Source organism: Hirundo rustica, chromosome 24, assembly GCF_015227805.2.
Source record: "Hirundo rustica isolate bHirRus1 chromosome 24, bHirRus1.pri.v3, whole genome shotgun sequence".
NCBI classification, from domain to species: Eukaryota; Metazoa; Chordata; class Aves; order Passeriformes; family Hirundinidae; genus Hirundo; species Hirundo rustica.
Genome location: NC_053473.1, coordinates 3422592 through 3449357, shown reverse-complemented (window position 1 = coordinate 3449357; position 26766 = coordinate 3422592). Strand labels below are relative to the sequence as shown.

General features: G+C 50.4%; 1 protein-coding gene across 8 annotated transcripts in view; it reads left to right on the top strand.

Moving 5' to 3' along the window:
- ANKS1A (ankyrin repeat and sterile alpha motif domain containing 1A) overlaps positions 1-26766 on the top strand; it is a 77008-nt gene that overhangs the window by 6160 nt on the left and 44082 nt on the right. For 6 of the 8 annotated variants that reach the window (XM_040085678.1, XM_040085677.1, XM_040085676.1 and 3 more), the window contains exons 2-10: positions 11140-11220; positions 11926-12082; positions 13867-13929; positions 18388-18684; positions 19303-19378; positions 19662-19763; positions 20974-21078; positions 21163-21359; positions 22788-22880. In XM_040085678.1, coding sequence (XP_039941612.1) covers positions 11140-11220; positions 11926-12082; positions 13867-13929; positions 18388-18684; positions 19303-19378; positions 19662-19763; positions 20974-21078; positions 21163-21359; positions 22788-22880 — 1171 coding nt within the window. The remainder of the gene's footprint in view (positions 1-11139; positions 11221-11925; positions 12083-13866; positions 13930-18387; positions 18685-19302; positions 19379-19661; positions 19764-20973; positions 21079-21162; positions 21360-22787; positions 22881-26766) is intronic. The other 2 variants (XM_040085679.1, XM_040085675.1) reach the window with 1 other exon arrangement.

Sequence of the window (26766 nt, the reverse complement as noted above, 5' to 3'; positions counted from 1 at the left end):
GAGCAGCTGAGCTAAGATACAGCATTCACCCAGCTGGATTTTTGTGAGGTAACGCATCATTTTAGTGAGACTGAAGGACAAACAAACAGGATAGAAAACAGGTGAAAGGTGTGACACAGAGTCCAGGTAATACAGAATGGAGGAAATGCATCCATGTCATGCCAGACCAGAAGGAAAGCTCCTCTCAGCTGCCCTGGGACAAAGGACAGGCAGTTCCTGAAGGCTGAGCCCCTCCTGTGGCAGTGCCCAAGGGACTCCCAGGTGGCTCTCAGCAGAGAACATGTGCTGACATCTCCACTCCATGTGAGCCCATCGCCTCTCCGGGCTGTGCCATCCACTCCTGCTCTGTTCCGCTCCTCGGATGCAACTGTGGAGTGCTGTAGTGCTCTGGCTGAGGAATCCTTTCAAGGTGAAGTGTCCTCGAGATGAGAAGGTGCCTCTGAACACGAGTGATGGCCATTTCCTCTTGTCACTGCAGCACGAGCTCTGCTCGGTGCTGAGCTGACACTGTCACTGTCCCAAAGAGCTCGCTCCAGAGTACAGCTTAGTCATGGAAATGAGATAAATCCTATTTCACAGAAACTGGTAAAAATAAAACTATTGAGGATTGATTTGTTTCTATAGCAACCGTCTGGCGAAGTGAACACAGCTGCTGTCTGCAGGAGGGAGGAAAACAGAGCTGGAAATGTCGGTGCACCTGGGCTGGCTGTCTGTAGAGACAGCCTGGGGGCTGGGGAGGGGGCAAAGGCTCAAATACAGACAGGGCAGGAAGGTGTGAGCTGCCTCTGGAACGAAATTTGAGCTGGAGTGTGTGAATGTGCCCTCTTCTTCACAAAACCCCTCAGAGCTCTTTATGTCCTGCTTACAAAAGGTTGTGCTCCCGAACCCTCATGGGTGGGGAAATGCCCTGGTCTGAGTCAGGCATTAGTGCCACATGGTACCTGGATATGCAGCATATCACATGCACGTTTCTAGGCCTGAATCCAAAATTATTTGTCCTGGTGCCATAACTCAATGAGAAACACTCAGCTTTGAGAAGTTTGGATGAATCAGATTGGAGTTAAAACTTTTTCGGTTGCCCTTTAACTGAATGTGGCACTGGATGCTCGGCAGGGATTCCTGCAGGTGTTTGTATCCTGGCAGAAAATCCAGTTGGGCCTCCAGACTGCTGGATAAGGGCCTTAAGTTTGGAACTATTTCTGTCTTGGCAGTGTGCAGATTTGTGTGGTTTTGACTTTTTCCTAAGCCAAGGGTTTTAGCTGGCTCTGGCACACACAGGATGTGAAGGTGGCTGTTTCCCCAGGGTTAGTGAGGGTGAGCTGTTTAAATCTTTGGGAGGCTGCAGCATGCAAAGTGCTGGGACTCTGTTTAGGTCCATGCTCGGCTTGCTGACGTGTGGCTGTTGAGGCTTTCAGGTGAAAATCAGAGTATAGATCTGACACAGCAGAATGCTGAGGGAATTACAGGAGGAGGAGTGTGTGTGCATGGCTTTACTGGACACTCTGCAGGAGCCTGAGTTATTCAGCTGAAGGAAAGTTGAGCTGGAGTTGATGTTTAGGTTTGGTAAGCCCAGGTACATTCTCCCTCCTCCCTTGTTATTTAAACACATGGTTTCTTTTAAAGGGAAATGAGATTTAAAAATAAACATCAAGCACGAAAGAACAAAACCCTGTCTGAGAGTGAGTGCCATAAATATTATGTAAATACATTATCCCATTAGATTTTTATCTAATCCTGTTGCCTGCTGTTGTGCAGATTCCTGAGGCAAGCAAGGCTGAAGATGTCATAGGTGGTCTTTCAAATCTAATATTGGAACGAGTTGGAAATTAGGTGAATCGACTTTTGCCTCATCCTAATTAAGACACTGAGAAATCCGCTCAAGTTTGGCATTACAAAGTGCCTGATTTTAGAACAGAATCCGATTCCAGAGGCAGGATGCCTGCTGAGGTTTGAAGCACCCCCATGCAGGAACCCAGGTGGGCTCCACAGGCTCTTCCTCGTTGCTCTCAGTTTCAGGAATCAGCACAATTTTTTTAGGAATCAGGATTAGGATAAAACCTTAAGCTCTGAAGACTTCAAAGCTTTGCATCATGATTTTGGTTCCGTTACAAGGACAGTGAAATCCATCAGATGACTTAAATAAGAGGCTGTGTCCTGTGGACTTGCATTGGTTTTTTCCCTAGTGCTTCTTTCCAGTGATTTCTTAAGCCACGGTTTCTCACTGCACAGGAGGGGCTCTGATAGACTTGACTGCCCTGTAAGACCTCTATTCATCCCGTGATCCCCACATCTGACTTGTGGCTGTCCTGGAGTGTTGTTAGTAACCACCTTTGCATGATTTTCAGTTACTGCGTTGCCCCTGTGCCCCCTTCACAGCTCCTCTCCGCCTGGTGCAGGCTGTGAAGCTGTCTGAGCTCCTGTGGCTCATCTGCTCTGGGTCAGAACAGCTGAAAATGGAGCTTGGAGGGCGTGTGGAATTCGTGCTGGATTTGGCATTTTGGAAATATTTCCTCTAATCTCAACAGAAATTATTTCACAGAAGGAGTGAAGCAGGATGTGACCTTGACATTCCTTTTCACTGAAAATAAAGACTAAAGAGAATTGGTTTAAAAGCTCTGAGGATCCTGGTTGTTATATGGGTTTGAGTTGTTACAGCTGAGATACAGTTATTTGCTGGGACAGTCACAGTTACCCTGAAATTGTTTGAAGTAATGGAGTTTTATCCTGCGTACATTTAGGAGTCTGACTGGCGTATGTACATTCCTTCTGTACATTAAAAATGTCAGTCTGGGAAAAGCTCTGAAAGCAGGTTCTTGCTGGGAGAGCTGTATTGAACAGAGAAAAGGCTCAGAGCTGTCTGTTACTCTTGCAGAGAAGTGAGCAGAAATATTTCAAGGGGTTTGGAACATCATATGTTGTATATGTTCCCCAAAGAACGAAGGGTTTTTTTCTGGTGAGGGAAAAAGCTGTTTGAGGCTGTCATTGTAGGCAGAGTCAGAGCCGGCATTTGGGTGAGATGAGGACTGGAAGCTGCAGATCCACCATGAAATGTGTGGGAACATCTCTCTTTGCTCCTGCTCCATTATTGGTTTGGTTTTCCAGCATTAGGGGTGGGTGCAGCTGCCTCAGGCGGCTCTCGGGGAGCGCTCCCTGCCCTTCCCCAGGGCTCTGGGAGCAGGGCAGCACTGTCACGCTCCACCCCTCTGTTTGACTGCCTGGCTCATGCCCTCAGCTCTCAGCACTCGTGTTTTCCAGCTCTAACCTTATCTCTGTACAGATAACGCAGACAAGTAATGACAACTTCTAGGCGCTATCTCAGGATTCGGGAATAATTTCCTGCCTTGGCCATTCACTCCTGTTCCTGCTCTCTAACAGCCTGGATTTCAAGGATGCTTCTGGAGTAAAAGGATGTTCTTTCTGATTTCCATCCTTCTTTTCCTGAGCTTTTCCTTGGGAACTGTTGTCTGGTTGTACAGCATCCACTGGGGTCAAGCAGAGCTGATCACAGAGCTCTGTGGCTGCTCAGGTGTGTGCCCCGTGTTCCCATCTGAGCCACCCTGGGGTCACTTCTCTGCTTGCCCTCCTCCTCTGGCTGTCTTTGCTCTCTCCTTCCCCTGTCACTTGCTCTTTGGGCACCCAATTAAAAAGCTCATCAAGAAGGAATGTCTGCGGAGTCAGTGGTGTGTCGGTGCCTTGTTTGTGTCCTGCACTGTTGCCTGTTAATCTCTCCTTGCTGTGTCTTTCTTTAGCCCTTGGGGAGTCCTGGCTAAGCTGGAGCTTGGATGGATACAGGCTTAAATGGAGCCGTGTGGGTGAGCGGCTGGGCTGCTGGTGGGAGCTGTGTTCGAGGGTAAAGCATGCTCCAAACGCTTCAGTGGAAGCTTTGTTGTGGCTCTGAATTCTCCAGTCCCGTGTCCCCTTCCTCGAGGGCCTTGCCTGTCATTGGTGTCAGAGCAACTCATTTCCTTTTCGCTCCAGCGCCGTGTTTCTCCTGCCTGTCCTGATGTCCTGGGCTGCAGCCCAGGGGTCCCTCCCAATGTCCTGGGGTCTCCTCACGTGCACGGAATTGAGCACAGCAGTGCCAGCACCGATTCAGAGCCCTCGTGTCACTGATCTGGGCAATGTCACAGGGGAAGGGGGATGTCGTGCGAATCTCTGTCTCACTGGTTTCAGTCTCCCTAAGGCAAAAATGCACTCTGTGTGCAGTTGTTGGTACAAAATAATTGCATTTGCTTTTTTAATTGCTGTAGGGAAAGGGTAATTCGGTCCCTGAATCTCTGTCTCTGCTTGACTTGGCCTATTTACCTGCTTTTCATCTGCCCCAGGTCAGACACGTCGCGGTTCAGTGTTCCAGGCATCAGGGCTGGGCAGCAGCCAGGCTGAGAGGGACATGAGCAGGATTTGGGGAGGGCAGGCAGCAGCCAGGCTGAGAGGGACATGAGCAGGATTTGGGGAGGGCAGGCAGCAGCCAGGCTGAGAGGGACATGAGCAGGATTTGGGGAGGGGTGGCAGCAGCCAGGCTGAGAGGGACATGAGCAGGATTTGGGGAGTCAGGCAGCAGCCAGGCTGAGAGGGACATGAGCAGGATTTGGGGAGTCAGGCAGCAGCCAGGCTGAGAGGGACATGAGTGTGGGTGACATGGCACAGAGCGAAGGGCCAGTGCCCAGGAAGAAGCCATGGTGGCCCAGAGGAGCATTAGAGCATGGCTGGCTGGGATGAGCAGGCAAACCTTGAGAAGTCTTTTAGTGCTGAGATGGGGAGAACATGAGGTTGTTTATTGCCTCTCTTTAGAGAGCTCTGAGACTTCACCAGGAGGAGGGTGTCCATGTTTAAATAAAGTATCACCATCCCCGTATCCTTGTAAGTGCAAGGCGCTATAAATCCCAGATCCCCACTAAGATCAGATTGGATCAGATCTCTGTGAGTGCTGGAAACAAACATTAACTTTGAGGTGTTCTGATCCCATTGACATTGTCTGACAGTGAGCAGAGGGTGACACATTTTCTCCCACCCCAAAACACTTAATTGACACATCCATCCCGTGCAAGGGCGCTGGCAGGCGTGTGCTCTACCACAATTTTTTCTGCACAAGTTCCTTTTGATGACATTTTTACTCCAAGCTCAGAGCTTTGTGCCTGTCAGAAAGGAACAGTGCAGATGGACATGTTGGGCTCCAGACATGATGCTCCATTGCTGTTGGCTGGCTGACATGTCCCGTGGGATTCTGCAGCTTGTTAAATCATCTCACAAAGGAGAAGGGGGAGGGAAAGCCCGGTGGAGGTTGCCAGCTGCAGCCAGCTCAGTGCTGCAGCATCAGCTGCTTGGTGGTTTTGATCAGGAATTTGTGGCTGCCCAGGGTTTCCTTCTATTCCTCTGGAAATGCTTAATGAAGGGAAGGCCAGCGGAGAGTCTGGCACCTTTCTAAGGAATTGTATTTCAACCTGGCAGCCTGCACCATCTACACGTGTCTTGCTAATTTTCCCTGCATCTTATTTATTTATATTTTTGATATTGTATTTTCTTCCACTTAATGCATTTTCTTCAGTGCTGTGGGAGCAGAGCTGAGCTGCAGATGGAGAGTGGGGAATGTTTACCTGAGCAGTGCTCCGGTTCCTGTTTGCAGTTCCGGGATATTGGTTTATGACATTGATAATGCTGCTCAGTTCACTGAATTTCTGTAGGAATGTTTTGGTTCCTTTTGCTCCTGTTCCTCAAAACCCCGTCTAGTCAGGTGCAAAAGAAGAGAACGAGCCACAAAATCAGTGTTCAGTAAACCTCAGTGAGAGGTTTGTCAGCGTTTGGCAGATGTCAAATCTCTGTCCTCTTTTAGGGGTCACTTTCCTGCCTTGAACGAGCCCAGATTTCATGTCAAACCCTCCCATCTCCATGCTGGGTGGCTGCCTTCTCATTTTCCCTGCTCTTCCCCTGCCATCATGCTGCCTTTGGCCAGGCTGTGCACAGGGGGATGCTCCTGCTTCCACACACATCGGACCCCAGAGCTCCTGGACCCCTCCCAAATACACTGCTTGGCTTTCTCTGACTCGATGGCTGACCCTTTTGCACTTCTCCCAGCAAAGCTTGTTTGGCTCTGGCCCTGAGGTCAGAGCAGCGTTGGAGCCTGTGTTGTGGGGCTGCTCCTGCTCCATGGTCTGTCATCAGCTGGGAATGCTCCTTAATGGGAGCAGGGTGCAGAGTGCCTGTAATGCTTTTAAGAATTAAGAGCAGCATATGCACTCAAACCAGACCTATATTTTTCCTGTCCTGCAGCTCTTTATTTGCCCCTGCTCGCAGGGATTCTCTGATGTAGCACACGCTGTGCACGCCTGACCCGGCCTTTCTGTCCCCACTGCCACCCCCCACCACACATTAAGTTTAAATAAATGCATTTTCACTGCCAGGAGCCATCCATAAGGCTAAGGGCTGGCCTCTTCCTAATGGGGGATTTTAGCTTGGGTGGACACATTTCTATTAGTGATGCCAACCCTGTCTGGTTCCTTCCTAGTGTGAGCTGCAAGGCCAGGAGTAACGTGTGTGGTTGTCATGGGTCTGTGCCACCCCAAAACAGCTCCCCTGGAAATGAGGAGTGGGAGATGGCAGCCTGGTTCTGAGGGAAGCAGATGAGCTCACTTTCTGCCTCTCACTTCCTGAACTGATCCTTCACAGGCTGCTGTCACTTTGCAAACCCATGCAGGTTTCCTGCTCCTGGCCACCCTCTGCTCCTTTCCATGGGAGAAGGGATCACTTGGCCATCAGAGCGTTGGTTGCTGCACAGGGTTGCTCCACTGGTGGAAATGCTGGTTTCTCACAGCCCTGTTGACCTTACACTGGCTGAACTGTCTGCTGGTGTTGGGCAATGAGGCTGGAGCTGTTGGCAATTGTTGTTGAGAGCTGTTGCTTCACTCAGAATGAGCTGGTGAAGTGGGAGCTCGAGGTCTGGCTCTGTGCAGAGGGCCAGGCGTGGCTCTGACTGCTGCAGTGTCAGTCAAAGTGGACTGAACCTGAGGATTTTCACTGGAATCCCTGGTCAGTGGCTCTGCTGGAAGTGGGTGTGATTACAGAGCCCAGGCTCAGCAGCTCTTGTTCTGGCTGTGGTGTTGGGCGATGTCAGCTGGGTCCCTTCTATGTGTCCTGCCTTTATGATGGTCCCTGCTTTTCCCTGTCCATTCTGGCATCCTGTACTTGAGCTCATGACCCTTTGACTTTGAGGAAAATCTACCCATTTTTCTTATAGCAAATTAAAATCTCTGCCAAGAAGTTGAGGAGTGCAGAAGCAGAAGCCTCATGGCTTTGGCTTCCTCTGCAGCCACTGATAGCTGGAGTCTGACCATCTGTTCCCCTTGGGCTTTCTCAAAACCTGCCTAGAGGGGCTGAGAGTCCCTTGCTCCAGCAATACTCTACTTTAATCTTCTCCAGCCTTGCATCAGCCATTAGTTTATAAAAGCTGTAGTAGTATCTGATGGTTGGGGTGCATAAGAAGCGGGGTCCCCGCTCTCTTGGGAGTCCCACCATGCCAAACCCTGCCCTCTGGCGAGGTGGCTGCAGCAGTCCCTTCCTCACACTTCGGAAAAACATAAGCAGCTTCCTAACCCTGAGGCCTTGCCCAAAGCCTTTGGGTTGTTTGTGTTCCCTCTGTAAGCAGGAAATACCACGCGAGGGTTGCAGGAATCCAGTGGTTGTGTGGCTGTGGAGAGCTGGGATGTGTGACTGACCTGCTGTGGTGGCCTCTGGGCAATGGACTCCGGGGAATCCGCCTCCAGCCCTCACTTGCCCTCCTGGCGCTTTGTCTCTAAGGCTTTGAGTGAAGTACACAAATATCTGGGGCCAGTGTTCAGCTGCTTTAAACTTCCTGGGGCCTTTGGGCCAAGCCACTGGTGTTTGCTGGTATTTCATTGTGCTTTTTGTCTTTGGTGGTTTGTATTTGCACACAGGGGTCCAATGCCCTCTGCTCTGCACAAGCACCCTGAGTTCTCCTGGTGCTTCCTTAACCCACGTTAGTGAGAGCAGAAGCCGGCCTCAAAGGTTCATCATTCGAGCTGAAAACACCATGTTGTTCTCTAGGCTTGGCCCTGCTTTAGCTCCTTGCCTGGGGTGGCTTTGTGAGCAAAGTTACTGCTGCAGTTGGGGAGAAAGAAATGGAAAAGCAAGAGGACAAATATGGTCCTGTTTAAAGGTACTTTGGGGTTTTACTGTGACCTAAAGCATGTGCTTTATTCAGCAGTTTTCACAAGCAGGAGGCTTTATTTAAGGCCTACAACGCTTGCTGAATCATGGAGCAAGAGAAAACTGAGCACAAGAAATAGTTTAAATGGAGCAGATTTTGCTGTTTTCAGAGCTTTCCTGATGTCCTCGACGTTCAGTCTTAGTTGTCTTAAGCAGATGCCATCAGGAGCATCTTCAGATACTGCAAAGGGCAGGTGAGACCTGGGTGATCCTTTGAGAACAGAGACCACAGCGTAAAAGCAAACCCCTCTTTGATCTGAAGGGGGATTGGGGGAGAAAAGAAATCAAAAAGCAGCAGTGGTCAAATTGGCTCCAGACCTTTACTGGGGACCTGTATTTACAGCATTCTCCTGCCCGTGCTGGGATTGGGGTTTCTGTTTAATCAGAAACAGCCCTGAGTCACAGAGGGCTTTGTGCTCTGCTTTTCTCAGCACCCTGTTTCCATACCTCAGGAGAATTGTGTGCCTTTGTGGCAGAGCTGAAGAGGAAGAGGAGGGAAGGGAGTGATGTACTTCACTGCAGTCCCCACATCTAAATATAAATAGTTCTCCTCTTGCATCCTTCCAGTCCGATCTTATGGGTGATTTGACCTTTCTTTGATAAAAGCTTTCTTTATTTGCAGGAATAAAAAGGCAAAGGGGAGGAGAGGACACAGCAGATGTTTTTTTAAAATATCTTTAGATCCTGGCAGTTGGTTTCTGCAGCACCCAGCGCTCACTGCTGGGCCAGCTCCCTCCTGGGCTCCAGCTTATCTCCTCCTCTGAGCTCCTTGAATAAACTTTTCATTTTACTCTAAAGCACTGACCTGAAGATTTCTAAGGAAGTGTTTTATCATGGGGACACCACGCTCCAATGGGGACGGATGCCCCAGGCTCCGGTCCCCAGCCCTGCCCACTGCACCACTGACCCCGGTTTTCCTCGTTTCATAACTTCAGCTGAAAGAAACATTTGTGTTAATTGCTGCTGGTTTTTCCTGTGTTCACCCTCAAGCAGTTGGAGCTCAGCTTCCAGAGACAGCTCAGTTTAATGTGCAAAACCACGGGATGCTGGCACTGCCCAGGTTACAGCCCAAGCAGAGGCAGCACAGGTGCAATGTTAGAACTGCTCTCGGCTGCACACAAGGCTTTCTGGCACTAGTTCTAACCATTAATTGCCATGTTAAATCCAGCAATAAATTATTTGGGTAACCACACTGCAAGAGCCCACTGCCAGGAACAAACCAGAGCTGAGCACTGCTCAGTCCCCTTCATGCTCCAGGACTGCAGAGCTGGATCAGACAGGGCACTCCCACACTCTGAGTGGGGGGTTTTGGTGTCTCACTGACCTTTTTTTTGGAGGTAGTTTAAGCCGTTGTCCTGTCAACGGTGTTATCAGTGCTGGAGGTGCACTGCATGTGTGTATTGATCTGCATCTGCATGTGTGTGTCCTCCTGGAGCACAGGATGGTGGGTGGTGTGCAGGGTGCCTCAGGATAAGCCTCTGATCCTTTTCAAATTGGATTTTGTGGCTCACTTGCCTGTCCTCTTGGATAAAGTTTCCCCTTAACTGCCTGTCCTCTAGCAGAGCTCGGGTCCTTCTCAGGACTGCAAAGCCTTTTATAATGCTCTGCAGATCAGGGGTCACTTGGAAGGGACAGGGACAGACTTTCCATTTCCCACTGAAACATGCTCCAGAGTGAGCCTGCTGCTTCATTCCCTTCTGGAGTTCCACTTGGTCTGCACGAGATTCCCGTTGGTTTTGTGCCTTTCCTGCTGTGTGGCACTGAGGTGCTCCTGGCTAGCAGCCCCCAGTGCTGGCTGCTGTTTTAAAAAGCCTCTGGGCCTCGTGAGTCGTGGTGATTTCATGCTGGGGAGGAAATGGATTGCTCAGAGAAGGCCAGCTTCAAACAAAGCCACAGCTGGCTGATTTTAAACCATTTCAGCTGGGGATCAGAGGGTGCTGTTAAGTTTTACCCCCCCAAAGTAAACAAAGCAGGAAAATGCAGCACATTAGCACAAGGGGGGTCGTCAGGGCTTGTAATAAGCCCTGTGTAATTCCTGAAAGGATGGTGTGTAAAACAGGCCAGCACACACAGATGATGGGTTGTACTGGAGAGGGCCATCATCAGGAAAATTGAACAGCTCCAGTTTGCCTATAAGAATGTACTGGTTTGAGTTTCATGCCTGTTTTTGGGAGAGGGCAGTGGCCCTGGTGAGGGACAGCAGACACCACACTCCTTTGACAGTGAGCTCAGGAGCAGCACTGACCTCTTACTTGTGCCATTCCCTGCTGATGTGAGCAGGACACCCTGCAGGGGCTGGGGAAGAGTAATCCTTGCCAGGGTTAATACTTAAATCTGTGCTGCTTGACTTTTGAGCAAGGGAGGGAAGTTAATGCTCTCAGAAGTGCTGAGAGACCACCTACTCTTCGGTACAGGCTGCCAACAGCTGACAGATGGAAGTGATTTCGGGACAGTGAGAAGTCAGGGAGAATCACAGTGGTGACCAGGAGCAGACTGTGTATCCCACAGTCTTTGACTTACACCCACCCCTTGAGACTCTTGCTGTGGAGAAGGACAATTTCCCAGAGCCATCAGAATTCTTCTGTGGGGTGTGAATTAGCAGTGGGTCGATGGTTTGCTGTCTCTTGTGGTTCAGTCTAATAGACACACGTTCCTCTGAAACGCTTTTTGGCAAGCCTGTATGGCTGAAGGATGCGTGGCAGTGGGAGTCTGATTGGAAAGCAGGAGGGGGAGTAGCAGAGGAGTGAATCCACGTGCAGGCGTGTGCTGACACACACTGACCCCTCTGCTCTGTGCTCCGTGTCACTGCCCCTGACCACAGCTGTCAGGTACCCACCTTGCTGTGAGGGCTGTGCTGCCCTTGCCCTGTCCCTCTTTGGTGTTTGCCTAAGTGTTCCCTGTCTGTTTTTTGTCTTGCAGCATCTGGAGGGGGCCAAACGTGAACTGCGTTGACAGTACCGGATACACCCCGCTGCACCACGCTGCTTTGAATGGCCATAAGTGAGTCCTGTTCCCGTGCCGGGGGTGGCAGGGGGTGGATGCTTTGTGCTTCCCTGGCCACCGTTGTGTGGTTCATTCACCAGCTGAGGCACTGATGCAGCACTACTCCATCTTCAGGGGAAGTGGAGAATGTCAGCGCTTTGGCTGATGTGATCTTGCATCTCCAAACGCTGAGGTTTCCAACCACCCTTTTATTTCCAAGCAATTTGGATAAGCTGTAACTGTGTGAAAGGGGCTCCCCTGCTGACAGTCCCTACAATCTTCCTGGTGTCCAGGGTGGTCTGGGCCTGCACCACTCTACAGTTGCCTTGTTGCCTATCACATTTTTGAGTAGCTTTATTCTGGTAGATCTCGTGTTGCTCATTGCTGCCTGAGATACTGAGAAATCAAATAAAGTCTTTATTCACCCTCGTTGTGCTGGTGAAATTCACTTGCAGCAGAGGCTTGTAGCTGACTTCAGCCCCTGTTCAGCTCCATTAGTGAGGAGTTAATGTGGATCTTCCCTGAGCTCATCTTGGCGGTATTTATTTCTTTTTTTTTTTTTCATTTCCTTTGGCAGCATTTAATAGGAACACTTAAAAATCACATTTCAAGAGGCTCTCTGAAACACTCCTGTTTGGATTAACTTCTTGTTCAGTACTTGCTGCAGAGTGTGAGCTGTGAAACAAGGACTGAATGTCTCACTGGAGCTGCTGTCTCTTGCAGGGATGTTGTGGAAGTTCTGCTGAGGAATGACGCGCTCACCAACGTGGCAGATTGTAAGGGCTGTTACCCCCTGCACTTGGCAGCCTGGAAGGGAGATGCTGACATAGTGAAGCTCCTCATCCACCAGGGCCCTTCACACACCAAAGTGAATGAGCAGGTCTGCCTGATTTTCTCTAATGTGTCATTGAATCACTTCCCCAGCTGACTCCTGCCCCTTCCCAAACCAGTAGTGATGGTTGTAAGGTCCTACTTGCTGGTGGGACAAGGAGGGCACTGCCTGAAGCAATACATTCAGTTCTGAGTTAGTGGTAGGATGAAAAGGTATTTGAGTTTTATAGAGAGACACCTAAATGTGAGAACTGCTCAACACTTAGGAAGTGGTCTCCTGCTTCTGGGCTTCTAAAACTAACCCACAGTTTTCCTTTCAGCTGCTGGATAGCTGAGCAGGTTTCTAGTTCTGCAGAGGATCCATTGGCTCCCTCCTTTGGGAACTAATCCAAGCAGCTTTGTTCAGTCTCTTTGGCCGTGCTCTCTTAGCTGCTCTCCTGGCTTGTCTCTGGCACTTGCTCCAGTTCACTAATTTGTAAGTTCTAAGATAATTTTAACAGTACAGATAAATCCCTAGCTTAATCTTAAAGAATAATTTTCACAATCAGGCAAGGAAAAAAAAAGCCTCTTGGATTTGTTCCTTTTGTCAAGCTGATGGTTTTGGTCTGGGGTGCAGAGTGAGCTCTATGAGACAGCCCCTGCAGAGGGCTGGCTCCTGTGGAACTGCCCCATGGACATCAGAGGTAGCTTAAATTGCAGGGAACTTCTGAAATGCTGCTGCTGGAAAGCCCAAATATTGCTCTTGTTGCGGAGTTTTGTTTACAGGAGCTGGTTTCATGAATGAGGCCAGCTGAGTGCTGTCACTGAGCTGTCCCTGCCTGAGTGAGTCCAGCAGACAGTAACAGGCCCAAATCAGGTGCCTAAAGCTGCAGTGGGCTGTGGTTGTCCTGTCCCTAAGGCAGGAACATCTGATGTCCCTGTGAATCAACTCCCAAACCACTCAGGTGTTTTTTCAGGAGGAAAGGAATAAACCAAAATAGGTTTGCTTGCCTTGGTGGCAGCAGGCTAAAGCTGGGCATTCATTCCAGAGGTAATTCCCAGGTAGGTCAGACACCCCTGGCCTGAGTTCGGCTCACAGTCAAGGTGAGCAGCTGGGGAGTTCCTGCTGTTGATTGGCTCCAGGGTAGTTTTCCAGGAGCTGGGGAGCAAACTCCTTTCAGTGGCTGGTTTAGGAGCCCCAGCCCTTCTTTGTGGGGACCCAAATGCCACGCTGAAATTTCCCAGGACGGGTAACTCGATGCGCCAGGCTGCCCCAGGGGTAAATGCTGCTAAAACATCATGGAATGAAAAATCTGGTTGTAGTGCAACTCTGTCATTCCTCCACTGAGCAGGAATAAGGAGGAATGTGCATTCTGATGTCTCTGGTGACAGTTTTCCAGTTTGGGGCTGTGGTTAATCACATCTCCAGGCACAGCTGCAGGCACTCAGTCTGACTACATAGGCTTGAGTGCAGGTAACCCTTTTCAATCAATCTGACAAGAATTGAGTGAGAGCCCGGAGTGTAAATGCTCTGCTCTGAGTAGGGCAGCTGGAGGGGTGATCTTTGCAAAAGATCCGGAGCGTAGTGTGATCCTCGCAGGTAATGTTTCATTAATGTCTGTTTAGCAGGAACCCTGTTAAATGAGAGAAGTCAGCTGAGGAGCCTGTGCTTGGAGCCTGGTCCAGGTTTCAGCAATCCCAGCTGGAATGGCTTTTGCTGGCCATGGCTCTGACTGGAACAAGATGCTGTGTCCTGGCGTTCCACCCCTTGGAGTCACCCATTGCTTTGTTGCTGTATCTCACCCATTTCATTATCACATTTTTTTTTTCTTTTTTTCCTCTTCCTTTTTGTAGAATGCTCTTGAGATCAAAGAACTCAAAAAGTACGGCCCCTTTGACCCATATATCAATGCCAAGGTGTGTACTTTGCTGTCAGCATTTCACTGCATCATCACTCCAAGCTGCACTCGCGTGCTTCCAGGTGCAATAATACCTGCTCACTTCGCAGCTGCTTGGGGAAAAGGAGAACGGGACCATTGATTTACTGTGGGTTTCTCTCTTCAAAGCAGTTATAGAAACATAATTAAAGGAAAGCTTTTCCTTACTTTCCTGGGGGCTCCTTCCTTGCTTAGCCTTGTAGGACTCGCAGTGATGGTCAGTTTGCTTGATTGGGCTGGATGACTTCCCAAAGGTAATGTCACTTCAATTAAATGTTTTAGGTTTTGTTTCATGTGCTGATGTTGCTGATAAATGCTAAGAGAAGGAGTTTTTTTCCCCTGCTTAACCATGGTTGCATTTTCTCTGTGGGCTGTTTGGAGTGAATCTTGATGCCTTTTCTCCTACCAAATGCATAATGCTCTGTGTTGTTTGAATGTACAGTTAATTCCTGTGGTGGTGGTGGTGGGGGGAAGGGAGGGCAGTGATGTTCCTGCCTCCCTTCCCAAGTCCTCCATGTCCTGCTTATTACATCAGTCTCTCTTTTGATATTCAGTCTGTGGTGTCGTTTGACCCTTCAGCCCTGGTCTCCTGTTCCTGTTTTCTGGCCTGTTTTGCTCCTCTCTTGTTTTCAGTTGTTTTGAGCTACAAAAGACACAGCATCAGCTTGTGCAATGTGCTGAGACTGAGCTGTTGAGAAATCAGATCAAATTCCTGGTGGTGGTTTCTCAGACACCATTTTTCAGTTTTATTTCTAGTAAATCTGCAAGCCAGGGGTGGCAAACAATCTGTTGCTCTGTCCTGAGACGTCTCTGCTGTGAGCCACCGTGCCACAGCTGCTTCCAGCCAGTTCTTTTGGATCCAGCCGTCCATGGCAGAGTTCTGTCTGTCAGATTTTCCCTCTGCTTGGTCTGCAGGACCTTAGAAACACACAGCACACTTCTGTGCTTGCAGGTGTGGTTTTGCAGAGCCCTGTTTCAGGGACACCAGTGCCCACCCTCTGAGCACAAATGTGTTCCCGTGAAGCTCATCTGAATTGGGGATTTTTGCAAAAATCCAGATGGGAGTTTTATGCCTTTATGTCTTCTGTGGAAACATCGTAGTTGAGCAGTTCAGTGGTCTGAAAGGAACTTCCTAAAACATTGTCAATAACAAAGTAAAATCTTACACACTCGGGTATTGGGATGTTAAATGAAAAAGGAATGTAAAGAGGGAATATCCAGAGACTTCCCTTTTTTTTGAATTTTTGTTTGCAGAGGCTGCTAATTTGGGCTTTATACTGTGGAAAAGTACATTATTTAAAGCCTCAGTTCAGTGTTCACAATGGTTGAGGTGCTGTCTAGAGCAGGACAAGATTTTGGGGATCTTTGCTTTCCTTTTAAAGAGAGAGAGATGATTTACACTCAGTTGTTGGGTTCCTCACAAGTTCTGAGCAGCTTTGCACCAGTTCCTGGCCAGATGAAGAGCATGTGGAGTTGTACCTGTCACACAGACTCTGGTGTTTTCTCAGGAGCAGCCAACAGCAGGTTGTCAACAGGGCAGGACTCTGCTGGACACTCAGGCACCGACAAAAATCTTACCAAGGAATCTTAGAAGTTGGATGGGTGTAGCCACCTTCCCCAGCCCTGAGGCAGGATCAAATCTCCTTACACCATTCCTGAGCAGGGTTTACCCACCAATTTCTCAAAAACCTCAGAGAGGGACAGATCTTTGGCCTTTCTTTGGCAGTTTATTCAACCCTTCAGATCTTTGCAGGTCAGAAAACTTCCCCTTATTTAAAGTCTCCCTCTGCTCATTTGGAGCTGTCTCACAGTGTTGGGAGCAGGGGGTGCAGAATGGACACAGCACTGGAAGGAGCTGTGGATTTTCCACTTGAGCATGGGATGAGGAACAGCAGGGCTGTGCGTGGTATCACATTACCAGGGCTTGAAACCTGTGCTGGAGCCCATAAGAAAGCTGAACCATCCCTGCTCGTGTCCTGTTTGTGCTCTGCAAGATGGGCATTGCTCCCAGCTCCTCTCCTCCAGCTGAGAGCTGGGGGGATGCGAGGATTCCTGCAGGAATGCAGCCCCTCAGCCCTCCTGAGTGCTCTATTTTTCTAAGCAGTTCTGAAATTTGAAGCCGTGTGCCTTCTGGCTGCTGGAATGGAATTTTCCTTTTCCATCTCTGATACATCTGTAGGTCTGAGCACTCCTGCTTGCTGCTCTGGTGTGTGCCTGGAGAGGTGATGCAGGAAGGGAGCAAACTCCCTTGCCTGGAAGAACTGTAATATTTTTGGCTGCTCAAAACTCTCCCAAAATGGAGGCAATAAAGACTCAGGCAGTAGTGGGAGTTTCCACTGCACAGGTTGGAATTGGGAGAGACTTGCTGTGATGATTCAGGGGAGTTTTACTGCCTGGTGAGTTCTGCTGCAGTAGGAAAGTCTGGAGATTTTGCCTCAAGCATTGGAGCCCTGATCTCCTTAGGGAAAATCGGACTGAATTGCAGGGAAGATGAAGGAAGTCTTCAACAATTAGGTTTTTAAACGATGTTGTGTTCCCATTTCTGAGCCCTCAGGCAGGTGCTTGGAGCTGCTGCGTGCTTTAAAGCCTCCTGAGGGGTACATACCATGTGCTAGGGAAGAAGGGAGAGGGTGGCAGTCCTAGCCAAGGAAATCCCCAGTAGCCAGGGCTGGCATAGCATGAGCAGCCTGTGCCCCCACAGCTCTGGGGCAGGGACCCGCTGCTCGGAGGGGCTGGGGTCATCCAGTCTTCCCACAAAGCCTGGCAGCGAGGATCCCTTGCTGAGAGCCTGTGCCCAGCTGTCGTGGGCTCCCTGATCCCTGCACTCCCAACCCTGTCAAACGGGAATAATGGGATTTGCCAACCCTGTCAATGCCCGAGAGCAGCAGTGTGAGCTGATGGGCAGGTGCGAGCTCTGATGTTCTCTACTCTGTCCTCTCTCACTGTTTGTATATTTTCTGTGCAGACCTCTGTGTCCTGCAGTACCCTCTGTCCACGTGTTTGTGCCTCCCCCCAGGACAGAGCCTGTTTGACCTGGACCTTCTGTGCTGGCAGTGCTGCTTTGCCCCCGTTCTCCCCCTGCCCCTGCATGTGCCTGGTCCTGCCTCCTTCCCTTCACTGCCCTACAAACTGCCAGAGCCTCTCCCAGCTCCCCTCCTGCTTTGCCTGTGGCTGAGAAGTGATGCAAAAGCCAGATACCAACAACTGGGGGATCGACAGGACTCCTGTGAGCCTGAGAGCCACCAAACATCTCAGCAGGGTCCGAGTGCTCGTGCAGCCCCGCGAGTTTGTGACACGGTGCAAAATACTGAGCGGTGTCCCAAGGTGTGCGTGTGCTCTCACAGCAGGCAGGCAGGGATCAAATTCCCTTCTGCAGTGATGCTGCTGCCTCCAGCAGGACGAGAACATTCTGTTTATTTTATTGGAAATGTTGTTAAAGTGACAAATTCAACCACGATTCTTTCAGTTGAAGTGCATAACTGTATTAAACTTTTGCGGGGGGCGTATTTTGTCACAAGATTGTTTCTAAAGTGCTTAAACCAGAATCCCTCTGTGGAGGACACAGAGTAGTAAAACTAGAAACTTGAGAAGAACTTAATTTGAGAAAAGGCTCTGTTAGATCTGGCCACGTTCCTATTTTGCACCTGCAGGCTGTCGGACTGCTCATCTTTGGGCTTTGCATTGCTGGTTCTTAGCCTGGCTGCTGCTGCACGCTCTGGTTTGGGTCTGGCTTCCAGCTGGGGGTGCTCCCTTGTCGCTGAGACATTGCTTCCCTCAGCTGACCTGAGCCCTGGCTTGTTCCTGCGGTGGTGGAATTGCACGGCTGCTCTGGTTCACAAACTGCATGGGACTGGGTGCACCCCTTCTCTAAACAGCCGGAATTGCAGAGGTGGAATGACTGTTATAATCAGGGTTTGGAACAATTGGAGTTTAAATCTAAAATGATGATGATGACCAAGCTCCAGCAAATAGAATTCACACAACAGGTTGCCTGCCTTATATTGAGCCTTTTATTTTTGTGGCACCCTGAAGTGTGGGATGCTGCCAAGATACCAGACTGCCTTCCCCAGGTGCCAGGCAGCATTAATGGGAATCTGGATACAGCTCAACATCCCTTAAACGTTAAAATGGCGCCTGGATTCTGACCCTAGTGCATGGAAATCAGGCTGGTCCATCTGTAGTCCCTCTTTCCCACAGCTGAAGTGCATTGTTCAGGACATCCCTGAGGCTGTGGCTGGGCTGGCCCATCAATGAGGGGGATGCTAAACACCCGGGGAGATGGTAAAACACTGCTCAGCCTGGTTCAGACTGGGCTCTCTGCTTCCCCATTGCTTTTTTTTTTTTTTTTTTTGGTCTCGTTTTTGCATTTAAACTTGAATGTTGGAGCGTGGGGCAGGCGCCGGCCCGGCCCTGACGCGCTGCCGCTTGTGCCCCGCAGAACAACGACAACGAGACGGCGCTGCACTGCGCGGCCCAGCACGGCCACACCGAGGTGGTGAAGGTGCTGCTGGAGGAGCTCACCGACCCCACCATGCGCAACAACAAGTTCGAGACCCCCCTGGACCTGGCCGCGCTCTACGGGAGGCTGGAAGTGGTCAAGATGCTCTTGAACGCCCACCCCAACCTGCTAAGCTGCAACACTAAGAAACACACTCCGCTGCACCTGGCAGCCAGGAACGGCCACAAAGCGGTGGTCCACGTCCTCCTGGATGCCGGCATGGACAGCAACTACCAGGTATCCGGTGTGTCTGAGCGGGGCTGGGCTGCTGGCTGGGGGTTGGAGAGCTCCGCCAGCCCTCCTCGCAGAGGGAGCGCTGGCAGAAGCTGAGGAGAGCTTTGTGTTCTGCTGGGCTGTCCGTGCGGCTCTGGGGGGCTCGGGGAGGCTGCCCGGAGGGGCTGGGGTGCTCTGCATGCCTCACGCCTGCGCAGGGGCCGGGCACAGCCCCAGCCACGCAGTGAGGGAGGGAAATGCCCTGTGGCCGAAGCTGTTCTCTCCTGCAGTGCTCTCAGCTCTTGATAGGCGAACGTGTCTCTTCCTATCAAGCCACTTGTGAGTGTGCTGTTTTCACAGCAGTGGCTTGTCTGTGGGTCTTGTTTTCCCTTGTCAGGACACGAGCTCTTGCCAAGCTGTAGAAGGTCCTTTGTTGGCCTCTCTGATGGAACCATCCCCATTTTTCCATCCCGCATCCTCAGCATTGTAATAACGATGATAGTCCGTCCTCAGCTGTAGGTAGTGCTGCCCACACCTCGTGTACAGCGCCGTGTTTTTATTGCTTCTGTAACCCTCTAAGCCATGCCTCCCTCACCATTCCCTGCTGTCTGGCTTCATGCTATGTTTCCATTTAATTTGCAGACTGAGAAAGGCAGTGCTTTGCACGAAGCTGCTTTGTTTGGCAAGACAGATGTGGTACAAATATTGCTGGCTGCAGGTGAGAGAATGTTCCCCCTTTGAAGCACTAATGTGGTGATCCCTTCACCCAGAGCTTGAGGACATCCCTTTCTAGTGCAGCAGGTTTCTCCATCCAGCTGTCGGAGCTCCTCAGAGCAGGATACAGGAGAGGTTGGCTCTTGGAGTTTGGATTTAGATTTGTCTCTAGAGTGCCTTTTAGCTCCCCCCAGTGATGATCACAAATGTGACTTGATGAAATGCACAAACCTGCGCAGAGTTAGACAATATTCTTGCTTTTGCCTTCTGTACCCCTGTGACCACAGGTATTGATGTGAACATAAAGGACAACAGAGGCCTGACTGCTCTGGACATTGTGAGGGAGCTTCCTTCCCAGAAAAGCCAGCACATAGCAGCTCTCATTGAAGGTGGGTAATGCAGCTCTGCCTCTGGGGAGGAGGGGAAAGCTTGGGGTGCTGATTGTGCTGGGGCAGGTTCAGGATGTGCTTTTGTCCACCTGGAAAGTGCTGAAAGCAAAGCAGCTTCACGCTGCGTTGGAAGAGCCGGTGCTGAAATGCTGGGGTGAGCTTCTCCAGACCAAATGTTTGGAGGAGGAATTGGGGGGATTTAGGAGGTTTAGCCCTTTGCTGAGGGAGTGTGGTGTGACTTTTACAGTTTAAATGGGCTTAATTGAGCTTTGTTTAGCTCACTTTAGAAGTTAATTAAAATTAAGGATAGCCTAAATCTGCTTGCTGAATGCAAAGTAACCGCTTTAGAAATGGTTCTGGTGTAACTCCCCTTTACATGTCTGCGTAGACAAATCGTTGTCCACAGATCTCACATCCTGCTCCTCCCCTCGTTGTGAGGCTTGGGCTTGGAATTTGCAGATGAGATTTACAGAAAAGGCCTTGATTACTTGTGTTTTAGAAAGGAGCTTGGTCCATTGTGTCTGTCCAAATTCGGGAATGAAATGTGACATCTCGGCTAAATTCATACCTTGTAATTACGCTGTCTGCATTTCCTCTCAGCTGTGGGGAGGATCCAGAAGCATTTGGAGCTGGGGTGTGTTATTCATGCTGAGCGTTTGGGAGCTTTGCAGGTTCAAAGCACTTCTTAGACTTTTAACTAAGCTCTGCCTCTGAGGCTGGAATGTTTGAACTTCATTCTGAAACTGAAGACAAAGTTGGGCTTTAAAACTGAAGGTGTTGCAGATAAAGGCTGTTAGTTTTGCCCAGGAGGGAGCTGCTGTTGGATGTTACATCAGCTGAATGTTTCTGGCATTGCCTGTGTTTGGGGGCTGCAGCTGGAATTGGTTTCTCTTGTTACGATTCTGTTCAGTGATGGAGTTTGTGTCTGCAACACGAATTTGCTCCGTGACGCTGTGTCCGTGCAGCAGCTTTGCAGCTTTCTGATTAAAGACTCTGAAAGTTCAAAGGACCGTCCCTACCCTTGTGCCTGTGATTAAAGAGGCCGCCTGCTTCTATTTTAGGATCTGAGATGAAAGTTTTAATAATGGTTTTAGTTTTTTTTGGACACGTAATAAGCTGACAGTTGGCCTTCCACCCACGAGGGAGGGTGGTGAAGGGGACAGAAATCCAGATTGGCGTGAGCTGACCCTGTCCCCCAACCCCCTTGCAGATTACACCGTTGGGAAGAAAAGTGCCAAAGCTGTGGAGAAATCTGAGAAATCCGCTCCAGCCCCGCTGCCTCCAGCCACCGATCCCTCGGGCCGGACATCTCAGGGTGGGCATCGCCAGCATTCCTCTCCCTGCCAGCGCCGAGGTCGGGAGATCCAGTGACAATCCCTCCTCTCTCTTCCCCCGACAGGTGACGTGGACAAAGCTGTCACAGAGCTGATCATGGATTTCGACGTGAACCCCGAAGAGGAGAGCCCCTATGAAGCTTTGTACAACGCCACGTCCTGCCACTCCCTGGACAGCCTGGCCAGCGGGAGATCGTCCGACCGGGAATCCGGGAATAAGGAAACGGAACCGAGCGGCCTCAAAGCAGCCGGAGTCAGGCCTGTATGTAGCTCACCCCTGCTTGCCCTGGAGGCACGGGGGGCTGCCCAAGCTTGAGGAAATCTTTAAATCCTTCCCTGACGTTGATGAAAGCAGGCAGGTGCCTTTCCTTCCCTGCTCTGTTCACAGGGTTGCCTAAAAGCAGCCGCTTCTTCATTTCACCTTGTGTTGTATCCTTCTGTTTTCCGGCAGTGCGCTGGTGCCAGTGAATCTTGGTCTTGTCAGATTACATTTTGCAGGAGGGCTGGCTTCTTGTCCTGAAAAAAGTTCTGGAAACTTGTGTGGAGCATCTTCTCATGTCTCACTGCTTTACCAGAGCTAAGGCTCTCAGGAAATTCTTTGTAACAACCTGTTGGAGACTAGTAGGAGGTTTTTTTGTGTATTACTTGCAGAGCTCTGTAGAGGGTACTCCAGGCTTTACAAGGCAGCGCTGAGCTCCTGGAACTGTCCCCAGAGAAGTCTTCCTCACCTTCTGTCAGCTGCATCTGCTGCCCTGGTAGCGATCAGCAGGAATGCTGCTGTGGGGCAGATGGGACACGGGCCCTGCAGTGCTGGGTCAGCTTCAGGCTCCGTGTTCTGGTTGATTTTCCAAAGCCTGCTCTGTGCAGGCGTTTCTGGACAAAAGGCAGAACAGCAGTGAACAATTAAACTGCTGGGGGCACAGTTACCATGGTTCCCCTCTGTACAAAGAGGTGAAGCCTTTGCCTTGTGCTGAGAGCAAGCAGAACAGAAATGAGACAAAAGCTTTGGATAATTTTGGATATTTTGGCCAGATCTCTCAGGTGTGCAGTACCAGGCAGTTGTGTTATTCATCAGATCTTGTCATTGTCCTGTGCTGACGGTGTCTGGTGTGAAATGAGCTCAGTTCTTTCACAAGTAAGGAAAGATGAGAGCTGAACTGCAGTGAAAAGAGAGCAGGAAGAGCGACATGCTCCTGTCGTTGGCTGGGGTTTGAGCAGTGCAGCTCTGCTGCTCCCTTTGCCATTAGATGGAGCTGTGGCCGGGCAGGAGGTGGCCCCGGGACCAGGCAGCAGCTCCAGCTGCCCTGGGATATCGGAGGAGAGCAGTGCAGCACAGGTTCTTGATCCCTAGAGTTTTCCACTATTAAGTGTTCCTCTGGCATCAGTTTCACTAAGCCACAAGCCCTTTCTTCTGATCAGCTTGTTGCTCACTCCCCTGTGTGATGCTGTGGGGATGCTGGTTTGGGTCTGAGTGAGACCAGTGTGAACAGATCAGTGCCTTGAGGAAGAGGAGGAGTAAGGGCAGCAGCCATTACCCAGCTCTATTCCCCTAGGCCTGAACTTCTCCTCCACCCAGATTACTTTAAAGGGGTCCTTGCTGCATCCACAGCAGGGGGGACATAGAACTGGTGGGGACATTGAGCTGGTGGGGGCAGAAGTGATGAGCTGACAGTGTCTGTCTCACCTGCAGAGAGAGCGTCCTCCCCCGCCGGCCAAGCCCCCGCCTGATGAAGATGAGGAGCAGAATGTGGAGAAGAAGACAGGCCACAGCGCTCCCTGTGAGGTACATGGGGCTGGCGCTGGGATGTTTTGTGGGAGAGTGGTTTAAACATCAGTTTTAATAGTTTGGGAGGAGCCAAGGATGCTGTTACCTCCTGTGCTCGCTGGGCTGTGAATGTGAAGTATTCCCTCACTCAGCATTGCTGCTGTCCCTTACCATGGGAACTTCCTTTGTCCGGTTCTTCCAGGGCACCTCAGAGTTGACCTTCAGCCTCACTTTCCTATTCTTGGCTGAGAATTCCCTTAGGAGGAGATTTTTCTGACCCACATTGCGATGTGGACCATTGCCCACTAGTAATGATCCCACCACAGGCATCTTCAGCTGGACCGAAACAGAGGGGCTGTGAGTTCCTGCTTCCTCTGAGCTCCCAGCTGTGGAGGAGCTGCATGGGCTTGTGGGTCCCACTGCCTTGAGCAGGGGTCAGGGGCTTGAATTCAGCTGAGGATCTGGCCCAGCATGTGTTAAAGCTGCCTTCTGCAGGGGTCAGTGCACGTGAGCTGCTTTCTGATGGAACTCAAGCTCTCCCATTTCGTATTGTTGCTGCTGGGGCTTCCTGTTGCTCATCTTACTCACCTGCCTGTGAACCTCAGATGTGAGGACTCTCCGGGAGACACGGCTGTGGGAAACCACAAATGTGCCTTGGCAACTTCTGCTGACACCCAGGAAAACCTTCAAAGCAAATCCAAATCCTGTGGATTTCTGTGCTCTCCCAAAGGCAGTGGGTTGTGTGTGAAGCTCGTGGAGCGTGTGCCGCCTCTGCTGTCAGAGCAGGCTCTGGTTCCACAGGTTCTTTCTGTGAATGTGCTGGAGTTCTGCAAGGCATGAATGAGATCTGTTCTCTGGAGGGTGTCAAATCCACACGAGACACGGGTGAACATGGCCTGCTGTAGCAGAACTGACTGCAGAGAGGGAGTAAACTCCGAGCTGTGTGTGAACAGAGAAACTGGGATGTGACATTGTGGACTGATCCCTGCACTGCTGTTCAAATGCAGGGGTGGTGACCAGTCCTGTGCCTGGCTCCGGCAGAGGAGAGCTGGGCAGCAGGTCGTGGAGTAATTGGGAAGCAGAACTTGTTTCTGACAATAAACACGAGGGAGGGAAATGTGCCCTGACCGTTCCTGCTGAGCTTTCTTGCCATGTTTAATTACCAAACACCTGCTGTGTTGTCCTGCCTTTAATGGCTTTGGAAGCACAATCCATTAAAGGGAATCTTGCTGGCAAAGGGCAGAGTGAGAGAGAGAGAGACCTTGATTTGTGACCAACTTCAGTGACAAAACTTACAGGCAGCATGTGGCCGCTTGGAAATGACCTTTTGGACATGCTGATGAGGAGTTTGGGGCTGATCCTTTTACTTTGCTTGTTCCTCCTGGCCTGCTCTGCTTTTCTGACTCTTGCCCATCTTTTATCACCTCAGAGTGCTCTCCCTGGGCCGGGCAGGTGTGCACATGCTCCGGGAACGCTGTAAACATTCTGCTGCAGCATCCCGATCTGCCACCCTCCAGCCCTACTCTCCCATTGGAGCCAGGACACTTAGTCATTGATTATTCTGGGGTTGGGCCAAACTCTAGTTTTCCAAAGTAGTCTTTTTATTCCTTGCCAAGCTGAGGCTATCAGTCAAAACAGATGAGCGTAAACAAGAAACTTCACTTTCATCACGGAAAGGCGTTGGTACAAACAGGCAGAGGAGCTGATTGTTTGGAGGTGCTTGAGTGGTGCCTTTCACTATCTGCAGAAACCTTCTGGGTTTGGAGCTGAGTAAGAGTCTGCACTGTCAAATTAAACTTCAGTTCCAGTTGTTTACTGCTTGTCTCCAGAAGGGAAGTGCAGATCAAGGACAAGGCGCCACGTTGGCTCCAAGAGTTTGGTGTGCAGCTCTGGGGAGGGAGAAGAGAGGAAGAGATGAGCTACCCTTTAAAAAGTCTTTCAAAATCCTCTGCTGTGGATTAAGTACACCTTAAAGAGCATCTTCCTTATTCACAGCATCTTATTTTTGGGCTTTGCTAGCAATGAACATTTATACATGCAAACAACATGGCTGAAGAACTAAAAGCTGAATTGGAAGAAAGCTTTACTTGGTGGTGTTGCTCCTGGTCACAAAACCCTCAGAGCAAGCAGGGTTCTCCGGCAGTGGTCTTTGTTTTGAGTGAAATTGAACCTGGAACACTGTTTAGAACTGGGAAGGATGAGAGATGGAGAAAATCCAGTGTCACCAGGCCTATGAAAGTTCAGAGAGTAGAAGCTGGGAACTGTGTGCTGCTGGAGAGCTTCTGCCTTTGGTGCATTTAAAGAGGACAGCACAGGAATCATCATCCACAGGAGTGTCAGGAGAGCACCAGAGCCTGGCTGAAGGTCCGGGCTGCTGCTGTGCTAACAGGATCCTGCTAACAGGATTTTTCCAAGATCTCTGGCAAGAACCTCTTACCTGCTGTTCGGGTCTGATGGTTTTGTGCCACCATCTGGTCAGAATTTTTCCCTAATTTGCTCATTACGAGCTCCTTCAGCTGGAAAGGAGCAGGTTTGCCTGGCAGCTCCTGCTCCAAGCAGGTAGAATAAATAAATATTTCCCAGGCCAGACGTGGCCCATTTCCTCCCACCGGGAAAGTCACTTTTAAAGCCAGCTGGGTTTGTGCAGAACAGCACGTGGATGTCAGAATCCTGTCAGTGCTGCTGACTCTTGGGTACCTTTCCAAGACCCCTTTAAGCTTCCAGAGCTCCTGGCTGGGTTGCAGTCAGGTAGGCACCAGTTTGCCCTTGGAGCAGCTCTGGAGCTTTCACTTTGGGGAGAAGGAGGAGGTGGTCTGTGCTCTGCTGGCAGTGGCAGGTCCGGGGGTCTGAGCAGTAGGATCCCTCCCTGGGGGCATGTTTTGTTCACACCTGTTGTTCCCTGCAGGTAGGGATTGTTTGCTTTCTGGCTTGGGTTTGTCCCACTGTGGTTGGGTAAAGTCACACACCGGGTCACAGAGTGGTTTGGGTTGGAAGGGACCTTAAAGATCATCCAGTCCCAAGCCCTTATCATGGGCTGGGACATTTTCCACTCCACCAGGTTGCTCCAAGCCCCATCCAGTCCAGCCTTGAACACTTCCAGGGCATTCACAATTTTCTCTCACTCCATGCCCTTCCCCAGCTCTCTTGGAGCCTCTTAGGGTGCATTCCTGGGTTGTGCTGAGCTCGTGGGATGGGGTTGCATCAACGGGCCAGGATGTGGCCAGGAGATGCTGCTGAAAGGCAGCCAGCAGGGTGCCCTGGTGGCCAGTTCAGCCCCTTCAGCCCCGGGGTGGCACACCAGGGTATTGTCATCCCTGGCATCGATGCCAACGTGTGCGAGTCTGCAGCAAGACTCTGGATGCTGCACCAAAACCTCATCCCTGCACACGGCTGGTGGCTTTCCAGAGCAGCTCGGGGAGAGTCAGCCAGGGTTACAAACCAGCTCTAAGTGGAGGCTTTGGGGGATTTAAATGAGCACAATCCTGAAGTTAAACTGAGTTCATGCAGTGCTGCCTGAGGACTCTTTAGTTCTGAATATGCCATACACCCCGAGGTCAGAAATGCAGATCTGAGATGCCTGAGAGGGTGGCAGGGATTTGGGAGTTTGTTCTTTTTGGCCCTGTCCTAATAGAGCCGGCAGCTAAAAAGTGAATGACGATGCAAATTCCAGTAGCAACAGCGAGTCTGAGATGGGATGAACAGGAATAACGGTCTCAGCTCTTTTCCCTCTCCAGGCTGTCTGCAGCCCTTGCACAGTTGGTCAGTGCTGGAAAGCTGTCAGCAGCCTGAAATACTAAAAATTAAAGGGGTTTGGGTTGGGTTTTTTTTTTTTTTGAGGGGGTTAAAAGAACCCAAAGGGGATTATTACATTTTGACTCACGCTCCGCAGCGAAGGTGTTGCCTC